Raw genomic sequence first — 18,525 nt, 5'->3', positions numbered from 1 at the left:
ATGGTCTGGCGCTTTCCATACAGTACACTGGCAAGCCGGGTGCCCTGGAAGATCAACACGCAAGCGACTCACAACTAGGTCACTCACGGCCATGTTGTATGGTGTCGCAATGACTTCCTTGAAGGGTGGATGTATTATTGTACCTATATTCGCTATCTGTGAGTACATCTATATGTTCATGTTAATGTGTCAGATCAGGACGCGAATGTTGATTTTGATCTTGATAACACGAATCATTCATGCGTAAACGTTCATTGCTTACGGGGGTGTTTACGGGAGTGATTGTGCAGCCTGTTTTCGCTGCTTGAAATAGTAAGTCTATATTACAATGTACTTTATTTTAATCATTTACTTAACCACACCAAAAGCAGTGAGGGTATGCTACTGTTCTCTGTCACATTTTCTGTTGATTCTTCAATATTAAAAATTAAAGCATGCTATTAATCATCAGATTCGTTTCCTCCAAAGCCAACGCGCAAGAAGTGTGTTACGTGAAAAATTCTGATGGGACTTACAGAAAGAAATACTGTGAATTCAACTGTTGTGGTTTGTCATCTACATACTGCTGCAGCGAGCCAGGGTGGGTACACATTTGTGTTTTTGTGGTATTTTACTGGTGAAGCGCCGTTATTATGCATACCATGCGAAGCTCGGTGTGTCAGGCGACGCTAACCGGTGACCTAGTCTGTGCAGAGTTGCGTCCCTTAGACGTGTCATGATCATGTGGTTCATGTTCGTTGGTTTGAATAAGGCTCGCCTAGTTATGACCCATACTGGATTATCGGCACCATACTTATGCTCATGGGATTCACCGAAATGGCAATCGTTAGGACCTTCCATTAACATCAAGCTGGCGCGCCGTGATACCACGGAAATACCACTCAAAGCGGCATAATACTACTCATTCATTATGTCATGTCATATCATTATGTCACAGGACCTGTTATGTTTGATCACACTGTGTAGGATATTATACATGTACACGTAGGCTACTGCCAAAAGACAAATGGATCGGACATTCGTTATTGAGGAGTGTGTCAGAAAGACATTTCTTTGAGTGCGGAGTTACACATCCATATTGCAATAATTAAACATCATTATGAAATTCTCACCGTATCGTCATCGTAATACACAGACCGTCACTGACAACGCTTACAGGTATACTCATACCAGAAAGTCAGAGACCTATGTTTCTGTTATATCTCCATTTTATTATGACATTTTATTATGATAAATTTATCGCCATAAGTATGTTTCGGAAGTGACGTGACCACCTCAATCTCTCCTATCTCATTAGTAGCACAGAATCCCCCTCGCTCGTGCGAGTGATTTAACTGGACGCTTTGTTTTAGAGTCGTCACACTCGAAATGGGCTTATATCGAGGCTATGGTAGCAAATGTGTACATGGTACTAGTATTTATCATAACAAATTGGAGATTCAGTACAATGGATAATATTGGACTCTGTGACAGAAATAGATAAATCAAGATATCACAAATAACAGTTAAATGTGGTTGAGACATTGTGTGTTTATGAAGTCAACCACAAGTAAATATGTAAGTCTCGAAGTCTCGAAATGTGAAACATCTTGATGAGTGTGTTTGGCAGTAGAGGTTACACCGCCTTTTACAATAGTTCATCCATATTACGGCGGGATGACACAAGCAACTGCTTCACATATTGTATCCAAGATAGGAATCGAACTCTGGTCTCCAGCTAGTGGGTAGGCGGGAAAACCCATTCCTGGTAAGCGCCGTAAAACCATACTCACTCACTCACTGGATTGTTTACCCCATCGAACCTTGTATCCTTGATGACAGTACATCATAACTCGAGCATCCTTTCAGAAATTATCTGGTAATTATATAACAATTCATATGTTGGAGCTTAAAGACTGACATTGAAACGGAATAGGAAGTACAATGACGTGTACCTGTGACATAATAGCTGCCCACATGTCATTGACAACGTCTTGGTTTACATTTCAGCACAGCAAATACTGGACTTATTGTTGGACTCGTGGTGGGGATTTTAGTTCTGATTGCTGTGGTCGTGGGTGTCATATTATATTGCCTCTACCGTCGTCGTAAATCACGAAGACAGGGTCAACCAGTATCCACAAACAGCCAAGAAGATGTTAACTCAACAGGTATATATTATATTTAGCGAGGTTCGTTTTCAAAGCCCCTAGCTGCACTATTCTACCTACATGTCAGCGGCCTTTACATAATGGAGTTTTGACCAGACATCCATCTTATGGTGACACGTCAGTTAACAAAGTCGACGAGACTGACCAGCCGATGGCCTTTGTCGACTCTTTCGACAAGCGTGGTACACTTTGTACCTATTCTGACCCGGAATCACCAATGGGGAAGGTATTTATCCAAAACTACAGGCATTATGACAGCACTAATTAAAACTTTGTTACAGTAATTAAAACAAATCACTCATTGTTTATTAGTGGTATTTGACGGGTCTTCTTACTCGACCACATACCACATAAACCGCCAACGTCAACGTCGAATTATAAAAGAAATAAGTTAAATAATATGAAAAAGGTTGCCAAAGAAAGTTTAATTCAAACATAAAGAGATTCCTAGATACGCAAGTAACAAAATACTACTACTTATTTGAGACTGTTAGATACATTATGAAAGATTGAAGAACGACATGTATCCCCACGCGTTTTACTAAAGCTAGCTCAGATAAACCTTCAGTGTTTAAGATACTGACAATACTGAAGTTCTCTATGGTTATTGTGAGTCTCCTGGTACTGTTGAAGCTAATACTCACCCTATACCTCCCTGTTAACAACCTTGTTCATGCTTCCTCGCTGATATCACCATACAAGAGCTAGAAAGTCGTGACCTTGTCAAGTCTGTATCTTGTAATAAATCCAGGGGTCTGGATAACTTTAAACATGTTAGAGCCATAAGCAGATACAGTTGAAATACCATTTTGCATCATCTTCAATAAATCATCACACATTTTTTATTTGAGAGCAAATAACCTCACGTTATGACATTGAATAAGAACACAAATTCCTTTCTTGAATTATAGACTAATAAGCTTATGCCAGGGAAGTTATTGGACAGACTTGTTTTGAAACATTTTCACAACCATTTTATAGAAATCAGCTGTTGCAATTCAATCCAATCCGGATTTGTTCCAGGACACTCTACTATTACACGTATACTTGGAATTAATACTAACATTGATTTATCTGTTAACAAGCAGGAATTGTATGATATTCTGTGATGTCTCTGAAGCTTTTGATAGGGATTGGCGTAGTAGCTTACTAGTATACACTATAATGACAAACTCTCATCATGGTCAGAGGACCACTAGACGGGGCCTAGTGGTTAAAGCGTTCGCTCGTCACGCCGAAGACCCGGGTTCGATTCCCGACATGGGTACAATTTGTGAAGCCCATTTGTGGTGTCCCCCGCCGTGATATTGCTTGAATATTGCTAAAAGCGGCGTAAAACCATACTCACTTCTTATCTGGGGACAGGGTAGCAAATATCATTCATACCCGAATGTTACATGCCTTTAGTTCCCATAATGCAGATTTATTTAAAGTCAATTTGTCAGAAAACCTGATATGCCTGTGTGGAAATTTATGTGAAAACGTCTATCACTTTTTTGCTCGAATGTCCCAATTATAATGCCATAAGAACTTCATAATGAATCAATATTTTATCCGTTGGAGGTCATTTTTCAATACAATTCCTTTTGGCGATATGTCTTGCTAATTAACACATGCCGTCTTGATATTTAAAATCGTGTGCAAACATTAATACATTATGTCAAACATGTCAATGTTTGATTTGAGTATAAGTCTAAAAAATCTGAAGTTAGAGACATTTTATTATCCAAAGCAACATCGTGGACTGATACTATTAGTAATCGTGTCCTCAAGTATTTAGCAGAACTATTTTTTTGTCCTTTATGTAATTTCTTAAATTCCTCATTATTAACTTCACATTTTCCTGATATATGGACATGTTCCTCCGTGGTTCGAGTACATAAGTATAAAATTATGATAGTTCTAATTATAGAGCTGTCCCTCATACCAGTTTGTCGAAAGTGTATGAGAAATGTGTGTTAAAGAATGTGTCAGTTTTTTCTTACATCTTTGCAATAAGGATTTGAAGCTGGTGATCTCACTGCGTGTCAAGTGGCCAAATTATATAATTTCAAAGATAAGACAAAAGATATGTTTTTTGAGACATAAGTAAAGTATTCGATAAAATTTGCAAATGTACCTTTATATACATTACGTCATAGTGGAGTACACGGTGCCTTCACCACAGCAATAGAATATGTGATTTTATATATTATTAATGTGATTGTTTCCATGGAAGTATCGCATTTATTTAGAGAATCACACCCGAGTGTCTTTTGATATCAAAAGACAAGAGGGTGAGGAATAAATTTTTCAACCTACATCATTCTTCCAACTTTTTCAGTTTGTAGACAGTAATAAGCAGTGTCTTAAGTGTAAAAAGTACTGCTAACAGCTTCAGTAGCAGTAGCCATTAATGGTGTCATTTGATTGTGACGTCATGGTAACCAGTGACGTCACAATGGTCTGCAAAGCATTGTGATGCAATTTCATTGCAGCGGTATCTTCAATGTAGATATCGCTTGATCTCACCTGTGGGAGCCAGTTTTGGATGATGAATGCACTTTATCTATATGCTTAATATTTACATTATTGTCCGCTACCTGTAAATGTGTTTATAGAAATGGTGTTGTATGTTGGGCAACCATTTGCCCTTTTAATGTCAATATAATATGTTTAAAACAAACTCGAGCTTTATTTGTTTGGCCCGACACCTATGATTGTGGGTTCGAATCCCGGTTCGACCCGATTATGTTTCTAGGTTTGTCAGCACCATACCCGTGCTCGTGGGTTTCACCGAAGTGGTAAACGTCTGAGACCTGCATCACTTCGGGCTTTCCTCCGACATTAAGCTGACACGCCGTGATATAACTGGAATACTATTAAAAAAAGCGTCTTTAAAACCCACCTCCCTCACATTATTTGTTTGGATGGACTACGATTTAGGTATTTATCTCAAAAGTACCATTTTCTGTACAATAAATCAAACACCATATACCAGTAGCTGTAGAAACCGTGTTTCTTTCACATTGTCTTTATTGACATAGATTAGGACTCTTATTTTAGTGTTAATATTTAATGAATCATTAACAGCTGCAAAAGCGCCCTTTGACTCCTAGTTCCTTCATCAAACCAACCAAGATTCCAGCGAAATTCATATCAATATTTTTTATCTTGGCTGTGGCATTATAAATAATTATTAGGACATTATTTACATTTGAAAACATATAATAACTACTGACATATCTTCAGTTTCATAGTCACGTTATGGCTGAAATATTGCCCATGTGACTTAAAACTTAACTCACTCACTCACTCACTCTTCAGTTTCAGCCGATGCACCCTATCCTGACAAAGACTACCCAGCTGAGCCGCCACCCGATCCGTATTACCTCCCACCCGTAGAGATGAAACGTCTTCCTTCTCTTCCTCGCCAGTCTCGTTCATCTACACATTCAGTCCCTTCCTCGCCTACTGCAACAACAGCATCTGCCACAGTTACGGATATATGATAAACTTTGTTTGGTTGTTATATATATGTGTCACCAAACAAGTGATTGTCAATAACTTATACTATATACATGTGTGCATGGGCGATGTACAGACTTTAGCTTTTCGTGACGGATAAATGGTCGATATGACACAAAACGTTAACACTCTCAGTACATGCTTTGCATGTAGAGCAGGTATAAGTATTTTCTTATTAAAGTGTGTTGGAACATAACAACCGTTAGCAAGTAGATATATGATGCAAGTAAGTATATCAAGTTTTTAACAAAACATGTTTTCGCGGGATATGTAAAATGCAGTAACATGATGTAAAGTAGAACAAACAGACTTGTAAATCATGTATGATAGTAACAAATGTTATATTTGGGATAACACTATCTTAGTCAAGTACAGATTCGAGTACCTTTTTAGGTTGAGTCCCATCCGAGATTCGAACCCACACTGCAAGAGTGAGGCACATAATCGCCAGCACACGATAAATGGCATTGTGTTTTCATGTAGGATAATATCATTTATTTATAAAAAAAGTAAAAACCAAATATGTTAGTTTTCAACAAAATCAATAACAAAGGCATATGTGCAGGAATCACATGAATCCATAGATAGTTCTTGTAGAAATGTTTGACAAGCTTCATATTGTTCGTCTGAATGTATAATTTTATACAATTACATCATTATTTCGTAAGTAAAATCCAATGATCTCCAGATATCTCCGAAGGAGGTACATGCACATGAACACTAGACTATCCATTGTTTGTTATCATCCATGTTATACATCATTTTCATCTATGTACTGCATCTTTTGCATTTTCATAAAATACAAAATTAGTAAATATTACACAATTTCCACTAGACTATCTACCATCGTTACAAGCTATAATGATGACGATGCAACTTAAAGTAGATTAGACGTGAGATATCACATATGTAGTTTTGTACCGAGGTATATTCATTTAATGAACAAAATATTTAAACATATCCGTCTAATTACGTAGTCTATGAATTTGTTACGACTTACCATTTTGTTTGTTACGTCCTGCGTTTGGTTCATACATTGATGTAGTCATACCTTCTAAAGGATGTTGTCAATGTACGAATGACAAACTTTAAGAATAGCGTTGTGACAGTTCTTTTTACCCCCTAAATGGGATAGGCAAAAACGGCTATGCGTGAAAATACACCACCATTGTCAACGGCATCAAATTGGTTAAACGGCTCGAGGTATTGTTGGCGAAAACGTGACCATATATTATTCGGCATATATAGGGAACGCATCCACTTTTTACCATGCATCATACATCTATTTATCATAAACATTATTTGGCAGTCTGACAACATTCAATCCAATTCACGCCGAAGACCCGGGTTCGATTCCCGACATGGGTACAATGTGTGAAGCCCATTTCTGGTGTACCCCGCCGTGATATTGCTGGAATATTGCTAAAAGCGGCGTAAAACCAAACTCACTCACTCACTCACTCACTCTGAATATAACATAATGTTAACAACATTCAAACCATATGATATTGTTCAACATAGACACCATTCTTCATTTGTAGCATAATGCTAACAAATGCTACAGTTGAAAACATTCTGGGTGGCCTCTGAACAATCCTGAACTTAACATCAAATAAGCACTGTCGTTTTCCATGGTGCCGCTGTGACCATAATCCTCTGAATGTGCTTCGATCTTAGCTTGCAATGATATATGGTATTCTATTACAAGACCCCGTAATGATAATTGACACATTATGAATGATTGTTCCGTTACTGTATATTTGTCCATTTTTATTTGCAACAACATATGAAATATGTTATATGACATTGTTATTATTGATGATGTGTTTCATATTATTGATACTTTTCACGCAGCAAATTGCAGGCAACAGTTGCGAGTGTATAAAATGTTTCAAAGTAAAATATCTATCCAAATCCATGTTGTTCGTTTATTCAATTTTCATGGCAGAAATGTATTCTACTGTACATGGGATTGGTCTTGATAACTGACCACAGTTCCAAAATCACACTTGGTGGTCCAGTTTCACATTTCAGTCTGATGCATAGGCAACGGAGATTTAGTAAGTTAAAATTATCAAATGCGTTTTCGAATTCCAAACCTAGTGTAAAGTTTCTGTCGTACCTAAAGGACGCAACTACACCGAGAGAATAGTGGCGCTTGAGACGATTATAGAAGCTTTGACGTGTCACAGAATCAGATACTTAGAAACAAGCATATTTTCGATGTTTGATTATTGATGTTAAGTTATCGGTATATACATGTATAATAAATTGTCATACCATCGCCTTATTCAATATATTAACAATACAACTTATTCCAGACCATGATTGTCAGACCAAACACAACTTGAACACAGACATGGACTATTTGCTCAGATGTCAATTTCTAATTATCTAAATTTCTAAGGTTAAATGAAATAATTAGTCAGTTGTTTTGGAATGTGTAACCACACCAACAACTGTTGTCAGATATATGACAAAGCTGGATAATCTCAACTGTTTTTTCTCTTGACATTGGCGTTCTATATTTGCCTGTATGTGAAAGAGACATTTTCAGGATTTGATTTTAAGAAACTTTGATTGTTTCATATAGTTTGAGTTTTATATATCATAACAACTCTATAGATGTACAAACACCAGAACGAAATGTTAGTATTTGTTTTTTGTTTGTTGGTGTTGATTTACATAATTGACATCAGCCACTGTCAGAACGTACACACGTGTAAGCGGAAATGTGTATGTTATATTGAAATACGACTGACATACGTAGTTAATAGGGGGAATTCTGATAGCTGGATATAACATACCACTCCTTATCATCATATCGACAACAATTGTTGATGTCAGTTTGAAAAGTATCTAGTAATGTCGTATGTCGAGTAAAAGATCAGTAAGGAGAAATATCTAGTCCATATAAAACGCCAACACCAGATTCCATTTGGTGTAAAAGGCAAAATAGCAGTGATGACACCAGAAGTTCGAGAAAAGGGTAAGCATATCCCCCCGTACCAGTAGCGTACGCCACTCACACAATTTACATAAACAATGTGTGTTTATTGTCTGAAAAAGCACAGCAGTAGTCCTGTCATGCGAAGGCGTCATGTAAAGGAAAGGGTCAATCACATGCTGGATCAGAAATCCAGTCACACAAAACAGGTAAGCATGTCCATAACGCACCGTCAGCCAGATGTTATTCTTTCAAAACAGTTGACATGATGTGGCGCTCTGGTTACGAATACTATCTCCATGCAGTATCCGGGGGCACGGGTGGCCCAGTCGTCTAAGGCGCCGCGATTCGCTGTGCACAGTTGCGTCCCTTGGACACGCCAGAAACCTATGATTGTGGGATCGAATCCCGGTTCGCCCCGATTATGTTTCTATGTTTGTCAGCACAATACCCGTGCTCGTGGGTTTCACCGAAGTGGTAAACGTCTGAGACCTGCATCACTTCGGGCTTTCCTCCCGCATTAAGCTGACATATAACTGGAATACTGTTAAAGCGGCGTTAAACCCAACTCACTTACTCACTCACCATGCAGTATCCACTGATGTATCTACTTTAAAGTGGAAAGACAACACCCCAATCGACACCCAGTACTTTAGTCAAAGATATCGACAATCCGTGAGAAACAGGATACAGTGTTACGCGGTTATTCTCAAGTTCATACACGAAGGTTAACGTATTAATCGGGCAATACAGAACTAATTTGTTAAATCAGTAGATAACCACACAATATAAAAGAATAATTAACAAATTATATTGTGAGTGTGAGTGAGTTGGGTTTAACGCCGCTTTTAACAGTATTCCAGTTATATCGCGGCGTGTCAGCTTAATGTGGGAGGAAAGCCCGAAGTGATGCAGGTCTCGGACGTTTACCACTTGGGTGAAACCCACGAGCACGGGTATGGTGCTGACAAACCTAGAAACATAATCGGGGCGAACCGGGATTCGAACCCACAATCATAGGTTTCTGGCGTGCCCACAACTCTACATAGTGAATCGCGGCGCCTTAGACGACTGGGCCACCCGTGCCCCAACAAATTATATTGAAAGCCACAGGATTAGGTATACAATCACACGAGGCAATACAAAGGGACACATTGGCAGTGCAATATTATAGACCATATATGTGTCACTGCACACACGAATGTCCAGAATTTGTCACAGTGGAATTTCTTGAATGTAGCACGTGCTTAATTTGCAAATGAATCCCGGACACATAGTTGAAAGCTGGCATGAAGTTGGTATTTTCAGACAGGTATCCCGTCCGTACCAGGCAAGGAGAGAAAACGTGAACTCAGGTCTTCCAAGGCCTCGAATCGCATCCATCCTGCTCTTATACAGGTACAGCCAGCCTTCCAGAAACTGTAACCTCACGGAACTTCTCGAATGATATAGTGTGTCGTTCATCGAAATACCACCACGGGAGGTCACTCTAATTTACTAAATGTCGAGAGCGCATAACCACAGACCACCACATCCCTCGCCATTTTATGAAGGTTTCACTCAGTTTGAAAAAGAGTTGTATCCTTGTAAACAATGTCGCATGTGTGGAGGTGGCGCAAATATAGAACACGTTGTGCATGGTGAGAGTAGTTATATCACAACAAGTTGCCGTTTAGTGATACGGTGTGTGTTATAAAGGTGTCTCCTCATTTTGCCACCACCTGTTGTTTATAACAGGCGAATCAATCATGCATGATTGAGTGAGTGAGTGAGTGAGTTGGGTTTAACGCCGCTTTTAACAGTATTACAGTTATATCGCGGCGTGTCAGCTTGATGTGGGAGGAAAGCACGAAATAATGTAGGTCTCAGACGTTTTACGACTTCGGTGAAACCCACGAGCATGGGTATGGTGCTGACAAACCTAGAAACGTAATCGGGATTCGAACCCACAATCAAGCACAGCGAATCGCGGCGCCTAAGACGACTGGATCACCCATGCCCCCAGCCATGCAGGATGATGCGGACAATAGCAGACATGGGGCCGTCTCATATTTTCATAAGTGACACACTGAACAACTATACCATACAATTAGCTTTACACTTAAATACTATAATATACAATTTACAGTGTCATTTATATGTCAATAATGTTAAAAAGTAAACAAAATACATAAAAGACATCTAAAAATAAAACACATACAATGAAAATGTCCTTCCATAATGTTAATAATGTTCATAGCATTAAACAAAATAATCTCGGATAGGATACCCGCGAGCTGAACACGGGATATATTGCCAGCGGGAAGACGTAGATAGGATACCCGCGAGCTGAACACGGGATATATTGCCAGCGGGAAGACGGAGATAAGATACCCGCGAGCTGAAAACGGGATACATTGCAAGCGGGAAGATGTAGATAAGATACCCGCTAGCGGAATACGGGATATCTTGCCAGCGGGAAGACGGAGATAAGATACCAGTGAGCTTAAAACGGGATACATTGCAAGCGGGAAGATGCAGATAAGATACCCGCGAGCGGAATACGGGATATATTGCCAGCGGGAAGACGTAGATAAGATACCCGCGAGCTGAATGATATTTCCAGCGGGAAGACGTAGATAAGATACCCGCGAGCGGAATACGGGATATATTGCCAGCGGGAAGACGTAGATAAGATACCCGCGAGCTGAATGATATTTCCAGCGGGAAGACGTAGATAAGATACCCGCGAGCGGAATACGGGATATATTGCCAGCGGGAAGACGTAGATACAATACCCGCGAGTGGAATACGGGATATATTGCGGCGGGAAGATACAGATCAGATACCAGTGAGCTGAATGATATTGCCAGCGGGTAAACGTAGATAGCCGCGAGCTGCTTATGGAAAGACACTCCTGCCATTGTCTGCCAGATAAGACATTAAGTCCTTCAGGATATTTGTTCTGGCTAATATATTGGTTTGTACAGCAAGTACTGGTAGTCAAAATATAACTTATTAAGAACTCGTTGTTGGTTTTAACAAAACCAGTTAACTAACGACTATTTTCTACATTCATTGTTTAGAAGGAAAAACGTGTTTTCAATGCAGAGCTAAATTTAAAACTGCCTTAAATTTGCATTTGGAAAGCACAGCGTGAGTTTTACAAATGTCAAATGTATCGCGGTTGAATTTACAGATAACCTCGTCCTACATTGATGACGCAGTATGTTTACTTCTATTCAACCATGACTAAATAAAACATTACTTGAGTGAAGCAGCATGGTTCAGTCCAGTGTTGTGAACAAAATAGAGCGCAGCATCTTCAAGCAGTTTTTTGTTACACCGTGATACATCACGCGAACATCTGGCGAACACTGAAAGCATGTAGCCCAGCCATGTCGTAAGCTGACATGAAGTGGGCAGCCATAAAGAAAAATAAGCAAGTCTTGCAGGGTTTCGTTCTTCACCGCACGTCACTGTTATGCTATCTCATCGCTAAAAGAACTAGTATTATACAAATATTAGTTGGAACGGTGATGTGACCGTAAACTTTCAATCAGAGAGGGTTTACTGTGATTTGATAACCTCTGATTAACCAATCAGAATCGAGCAATTTCCAATTTCATAGTAAAGCTGATTTATTAAAGCGACAAAACCCTTTCCACATCCAATAGTAATCTTTGCATAAAGCAGAGTCGATTGTACAATTCCGACTATAACATGAGCATGTGTTAATAATTCTCTTTCAAAAAGTAATGATACCAGGTGTTCGCGAAAAGGTGAGCGTATCCTGTCCCACCGGTGGCACCCGTCAAAAACACATGCAAAGGCAAGTCAATTGTTCACCTGAAAAAACATAGGTACATATGGTACAAGTCACAATAGGGAATTGCATCGGTCATATTGTTTGTCACTGATGCGTCAAATTTGGAAATGTCCTCGACATGTCTACCATAAAACTTTTGATCAAAAACTTCTGAGCAAGAGTTGAATGACGCTCTTAGAAATCTTGGTAGAAAGAGCATGCTCGATTGTATCTCAAAAATTGCGAAATGTAAACACCAAAGGCTGGAGCTGCTGGAATATTGCTCGACACGAAGGGAAAGTTGACAATTGGAAAGTTGAAGTCATCCCTCTTGTCATACAGTCTTGTGGAGAGTGTTTTGTCACTCTGAATCTTCACGCATAGATCTAAGAATGAAAACGCCGCAATCAGCAATATTCTAACTGCATGAAGGCAGCATGTAAATAATCGAATCTGGACCAGACAATCCAGTGAACAACGAAATACGTCGTCGGGGTAGGATGACCAGTCTGCACCGAGCATGACCACCCGATCCATTTGGTCGCCTCGACCTCCGTAGGTTGCTTGTTATTGTAGCGGCCATAACATTTCCGAGTCCCGTGATGGGATTCGAACCACGGACCTACTGATCCGAGGTCGGACGCCTTGTCCACATGACCAAAGAGGTTAACCCCGTCAGCAAGCTGACAAGGTAAGGATGTCATCTGTGGGATGACTCCACGCCCTGCTACATACTCCCCCGTCAACAGAAGGCACGTCCCGGGCCGCATAGTAGGGTACTGAGGCTTATTTTGCTCAAATCTAATATGAACGTGCTCAGCCCCGCGTTGGGCGCCAATGTAGCGGCCATAACATTTCCCGAGTCCCGTGATGGGATTCGAACCACGGACCTTCTGATCCGAGGTCGGACGCCTTGTCCACATGACCAAAGAGGTTAACCCCGTCAGCAAGCTGACAAGGTAATGATGTCATCTGTGGGATGACTCCACGCCCCCTGCTACATCTACATCACGAAGCAGGATTTCCCGCCTAGTCACTATTTATAGCATGTATTCAGTCGAATACATGCGTCATTGAAATCCACAAGAGAAGGCGTTCACACCCAACACGACAGCAGCGAATAGTTGTCGCTATAAACATGACCTCTAACCTGTCTTTACAAATACCCGCTATGCAGGAAGCTATCCCCATGCAGCTGTGACAGCTAGAGTCGGGTGTGAGTAGCTGACGACCTACTTCTTCAGCGCTATGACTTCCCTGAAGATTGTGTTGATTATTCTGCCTTTACTCGCTATCTGTGAGTATATAGTACTATCTAGATCAGTAGATCAATAACACTCGAATATCGTATGGTGATTGTGATGGATATATCGTGATAAGTATAGGTAAACATCTATTGCATAGATGGGTGACCTAGATCTCGACGTAACATAGTACCCCTCCGGGAAACTTCTTTTTCTTATTTCATGGGTTGGTTTCTCGGCAATATAAAGCTAACTGATTTAAGCGTATCCGTTTGGGTCAATTAAGGAATCAATATAATATTACAAAAGGTCCGTTTGGTACTAATGTCTATGTTTACAAACAAACATGGCGCCATCCTGGTCTGACGGCGATCATGTCAGAATTTATCAACGGGGATTTGCGTAAATTGCTGGGATTATAGATAGATTCTCAGTGTTGGAAGCAAGTTTGAGTAAAATATGTTGTTACTTTTCGACTGATCAGTTACTGACTCTGTGACGTACTATATTATTGTGTACATTCTGTGAAAACTTGCAGTGGTTGGGCTCTGTCTGAGATGAGAATACTTTTAACGATAGATTTCATTTCATTTAACTTTGAGATAGGGAACATCCTGCTTTAGTAACAGACATTATGTATTTAGCCCGCTCTCGACCGATCAATGTTAATTCATTGTGTGTGTTCGGGGATTTTTAAATTGATACACACATAAACAAGGCGATAGTAATGCGTTGCTAGATAGGTTAAACTATCATTCCCACAGGCAGTTGAAGGGGGAGGGTGTGTGATCGGAGTGGGGAGAGAATTGGATGGAGTAGGGAGAGAAGTTAGCGTAGAAGGGGGTTGGAGTGAAGGGATTCAAGGAAAGTTTGTTCTAAAGGAGAACATGGAGAGAAGATATGAGACAACTGTTACTCAAGACTTTAATGATTTAATGCAAGCTGGTAGATACTAACAACCTGATATAAAAAGAAGGCCACAGGCCTCATTGATTCTATTCATTCAGCCAATTATAAACGGTTGTCCAGAAAGCAAACATTAAATATTGTTATGGAAAAATTCCCAAAGATACGTTACTACCCTGTCTTGCACCCGGGATTTAGGGGCTAAAACAACATCCCGGAGTCAGTAAACTGAGTGGGGTATTCATGTTAAACTGCGTCCTGATATCTCAGTGGAATAGCAGTGTCCGTACTAGTACAAGCAGCCACACACACGCACACATGCAAGTGAAATAAACTTGAACACGACAATAAACCCCCATCTCACCTCGCATCACCTCATGCGATCGATCCCTAATTGTAATCCCTAAAATAAATATTTGTTGAATTCATTTTGTGTTCAATTTTATTACAATGATTACATGTTAATGTATGACACATTATTATCAAAATTAGTACTAGCCAAAGATATATTTATGCTTTATACTGGAATATCTGTTCCTTTAGCATCTGCTTACCAAGTGTGCTATGAGAAAACGTCCTTTGGATCGTACAGGGCCAAGTACTGTTCCATAAGCTGCTGTGGCAATAGCTTGTACAGATATTGCTGTGGCAGTTCATATGGAAGGTAAGTAGATGTACGACCTAACTTTTGGTCAGGTCCTGAAGATGTTAGGGATTGGTTCAGTTGATGTCTAAAGGTAGATGTCAGCTTTAATCAAAGAGATTTTCTTGACGATGTACAAATTACCATTAATAACTTTTGTGAAAATAAAGCGACAAAACACTTTCCATATCCAATAGAAATCTCTGCATAAAGCCGAGTCGATTGTACGATTCTGACTATACCATAAACATGTGTTTATGAATCAGTTGACCTATTTTGGCAGAACGGAATAATAGTTTTTATTAAAATGGGTTATTTATCAGCTTATGGACGAGTCTTCTACCTGCTTTAATGGATCTACACGTCAATAAATATTAAATTCAAATAATTAGCAATATATGTTGAATCGAAAAGTTACCTTAAAACGGACCCCCTTCTATATATTAAGTTTATCTTACAGTTCCGGGTCGGCAACAGGTCTGATTATCGGGATCGTGTGTGGTGTCGGGTCCTTGATCGCCCTGATTGTTGGAATCGTCTTGTGCTGTGTCTGCTGCTGTAGGTCATCTCAAGGTCGTCGGGGTCAGGTAGTGACCACCAACCAACTTGCTGTCATAACTACAGGTATTTCTGCAAATCTATATTTAAATTATATCAGGGCAGAATACATAGCATGTTGTATTACTTTTTCTGAAGAAAATACTCTCAAACAGGGTTTCCAAAGCTACCTATTTCAGAATGATTTCCTATTTCACAATTGCGCACATTTATTGGTAGTCTGCTTTCTTAAACATTGAGCTACTTAACCCTAGACATCCCGTGAATGCCAACATATTACTTTCTCATACAACTGCCTTGGTTCGCCCCATGTCCTGTCATGCATTATGCTCAGATATTCCTCACTAATTGAACAGGGAAATGTCAAATTCTTGAAACTATTGTCTTTACTTTTAAAACCCAATTTCTCAGTTTTGTAATTCATGTTGAATACTCAAACATTAAATCAGTAGATTGTAGTAAATAACGACTCATACTATTGGTGTAAACAATCACATCATTTATACATACAATGTCAGGTATATGCTAATATTGACATATTTTATGATCTTTCGTTATAAAATGGAGTTTAAAGTTTAAAGTTGCAATAATGTTACTATAATTAATGAATAACAATATCGATGTATTTTTAAGTATACATTTTTATATTGCCAAAGATGTGTGTACAAAATGGCGTTTTCTCTCCACATATGATGAGAGTGTACTGTGACCTGAATAAGTTTAGTTACACTGTAGACCAACCTATTTTCATTACACAATAAGACATGTGTAAATTAAGGAGGTTGCAAAGATGCAAGATGTTTGTCAAATGTAAATATTCTGACCATCTCCAGCTAACACTACCAATGCTGCCTTCGCGCCAAACTACGGTTACCCAGCTCAACCTCCTGCTGGAGTATTCTACCCCCCTCAACCGGGGATGGCAGGCCCTCCTCCAGCCTACACACCAGCTGCTGCAGCCACAGCACCAGCGTATGTCCCCCCTCAGGGATATCCGCCAGCAGCAGCAGCAGCAGCCATGACTCCACCCAACGCAGCAACATCTCCAAAACACACCGACGAGGAGCACATGTATACAGCTTTAGAGCGCTGAAGAAACTCTGTTTAAATATTCAAAGAAGTGCAAAGAATACAATCTCTTCTGGAATTACCTAAATAAAAGCGCAAAACCGTTTCCACATTTATAACAAATCTGTGCTTAAAGCAGAGTCGATTGTACGTCTCCGACTATATCATCAGCATGTAAGTATGTTACACCATCAAAAACTGAGATGCTATCAGGTAATCACTGACAGATGCATTGACGAAATAACCATTAGTTCTCCTATTTCACAGGCTTTGCATAAAATCGACATGTATATAAGTTCAAAGGGGAATGTTCAGTGTTCATAAATTTGCTTGTTGATAACATTCCGGGAGATAAAAAATATATTTTTGTATTGACGAATTGTTTGTTATCATTTTGCGGGTACTCATAAATAGAAAACACACGCTATTTGTGTGCCGAGCTGATGCATTATGCCGGACCCATGTTGTAATGATACGTATCATAAACACGTGGTTACGTGCTGATAAATATAACGTGAGAGAAAAGTTGTCGACAATCATAAATCATTAAGATCGGTGACCCATTTCATGTCAGCTCTACATTGTCCGTGGAACAGACGGAAATGTATATATACACTACCGGATGAATGACTCATTCAGCGGGATTTTTGAATCAAGGGAGAGTTCAGGGTGTCGGGCTGGGTGACTGACAGTGAAGGGGCCTATTGAGCATCAGTGAAGGGAGAGAACAGTGTGTATGGCCGGGTGACTGACAGTGAAGGGGCTTCTTGAGCATCGGTGAAGGGAGAGTACAGTGTGTATGGCTGGGTGACTGACAGTGAAGGGGCTTATTGAGCATCGGTGAAGGGAGAGTACAGTGTGTAGGGCCGGGTGACTGACAGTGAAGGGGCTTATTGAGCATCGGTGAAGGGAGAGTACAGTGTGTATGACTGGGTGACTGACAGTGAAGGGGCTTCTTGAGCATCAGTGAAGGGAGAGAACAGTGTGTATGGCTGGGTGACTGACAGTGAAGGGGCTTCTTGAGCTTCGGTGAAGGGAGAGTACAGTGTGTTTTGGCTTGGTGACTGACAGTGAAGGGGCTTATTGAGCATCGGTGAAGGGAGAGTACAGTGTATGGCTGGGTGACTGACAGTGAAGGGGCTTATTGAGCATCAGTGAAGGGAGAGAACAGTGTGTATGGCTGGGTGACTGACAGTGAAGGGGCTTCTTGAGCATCAGTGAAGGGAGAGTACAGTGTGTATGGCTTGGTGACTGACAGTGAAGGGGCTTATTGAGCATCAGTGAAGGGAGAGAACAGTGTGTTTTGGCTTGGTGACTGACAGTGAAGGGGCTTCTTGAGCTTCGGTGAAGGGAGAGTACAGTGTGTTTTGGCTTGGTGACTGACAGTGAAGGGGCTTCTTGAGCATCAGTGAAGGGAGAGAACAGTGTGTATGGCTGGGTGACTGACAGTGAAGGGGCTTCTTGAGCTTCGGTGAAGGGAGAGTACAGTGTGTTTTGGCTTGGTGACTGACAGTGAAGGGGCTTATTGAGCATCGGTGAAGGGAGAGTACAGTGTGTAGGGCTGGGTGACTGACAGTGAAGGGGCTTCTTGAGCATCAGTGAAGGGAGAGAACAGTGTGTATGGCTGGGTGACTGACAGTGAAGGGGCTTCTTGAGCTTCGGTGAAGGGAGAGTACAGTGTGTTTTGGCTTGGTGACTGACAGTGAAGGGGCTTA

The 18,525-nt window shown here is 40.3% G+C and overlaps 1 protein-coding gene and 1 long non-coding RNA gene across 2 annotated transcripts; both read left to right on the top strand.

The window, feature by feature from the left end:
* LOC124147549 lies at positions 1 to 7,571 on the top strand. The gene is made up of 4 exons (XR_007219031.1): positions 1 to 158; positions 469 to 580; positions 1,990 to 2,150; positions 5,457 to 7,571. It is a non-coding gene; the product is annotated as an uncharacterized LOC124147549 (long non-coding RNA).
* A 5,960-nt stretch (positions 7,572 to 13,531) lies between these two features.
* Positions 13,532 to 17,181, top strand: LOC124147550 (protein shisa-5-like). Its single transcript, XM_046518182.2, has 4 exons — positions 13,532 to 13,688; positions 15,085 to 15,205; positions 15,645 to 15,808; positions 16,576 to 17,181. The coding sequence occupies exons 1-4, from the start codon at positions 13,640 to 13,642 to the stop codon at positions 16,833 to 16,835; spliced, it is 594 nt and encodes a 197-aa protein (XP_046374138.2). The 5' UTR covers positions 13,532 to 13,639; the 3' UTR covers positions 16,836 to 17,181.
* Positions 17,182 to 18,525: the final 1,344 nt, after the last annotated feature.

The sequence above is a fragment of the Haliotis rufescens genome, unplaced genomic scaffold (genome assembly GCF_023055435.1).
Source record: "Haliotis rufescens isolate VD_foot unplaced genomic scaffold, xgHalRufe1.0.p SCAF_7, whole genome shotgun sequence".
NCBI lineage: Eukaryota > Metazoa > Mollusca > Gastropoda > Lepetellida > Haliotidae > Haliotis > Haliotis rufescens.
The sequence above is the reverse complement of the archived record's forward strand: the minus strand, read 5'-3'. Positions and strand labels throughout refer to the sequence as shown.

What these genes read in the sequence shown, in the direction of transcription:
- LOC124147550 (XM_046518182.2), top strand. Translation starts at nt 13,640, where the DNA reads ATGACTTCCCTGAAGATTGTGTTGATTATTCTGCCTTTACTCGCTATC. An exon ending in TCTGCCTTTACTCGCTATCT is followed by an intron (nt 13,689 to 15,084) that starts GTGAGTATATAG and finishes CTGTTCCTTTAG; the next exon opens with CATCTGCTTACCAAGTGTGC. An exon ending in ACTTGCTGTCATAACTACAG is followed by an intron (nt 15,809 to 16,575) that starts GTATTTCTGCAA and finishes GACCATCTCCAG; the next exon opens with CTAACACTACCAATGCTGCC.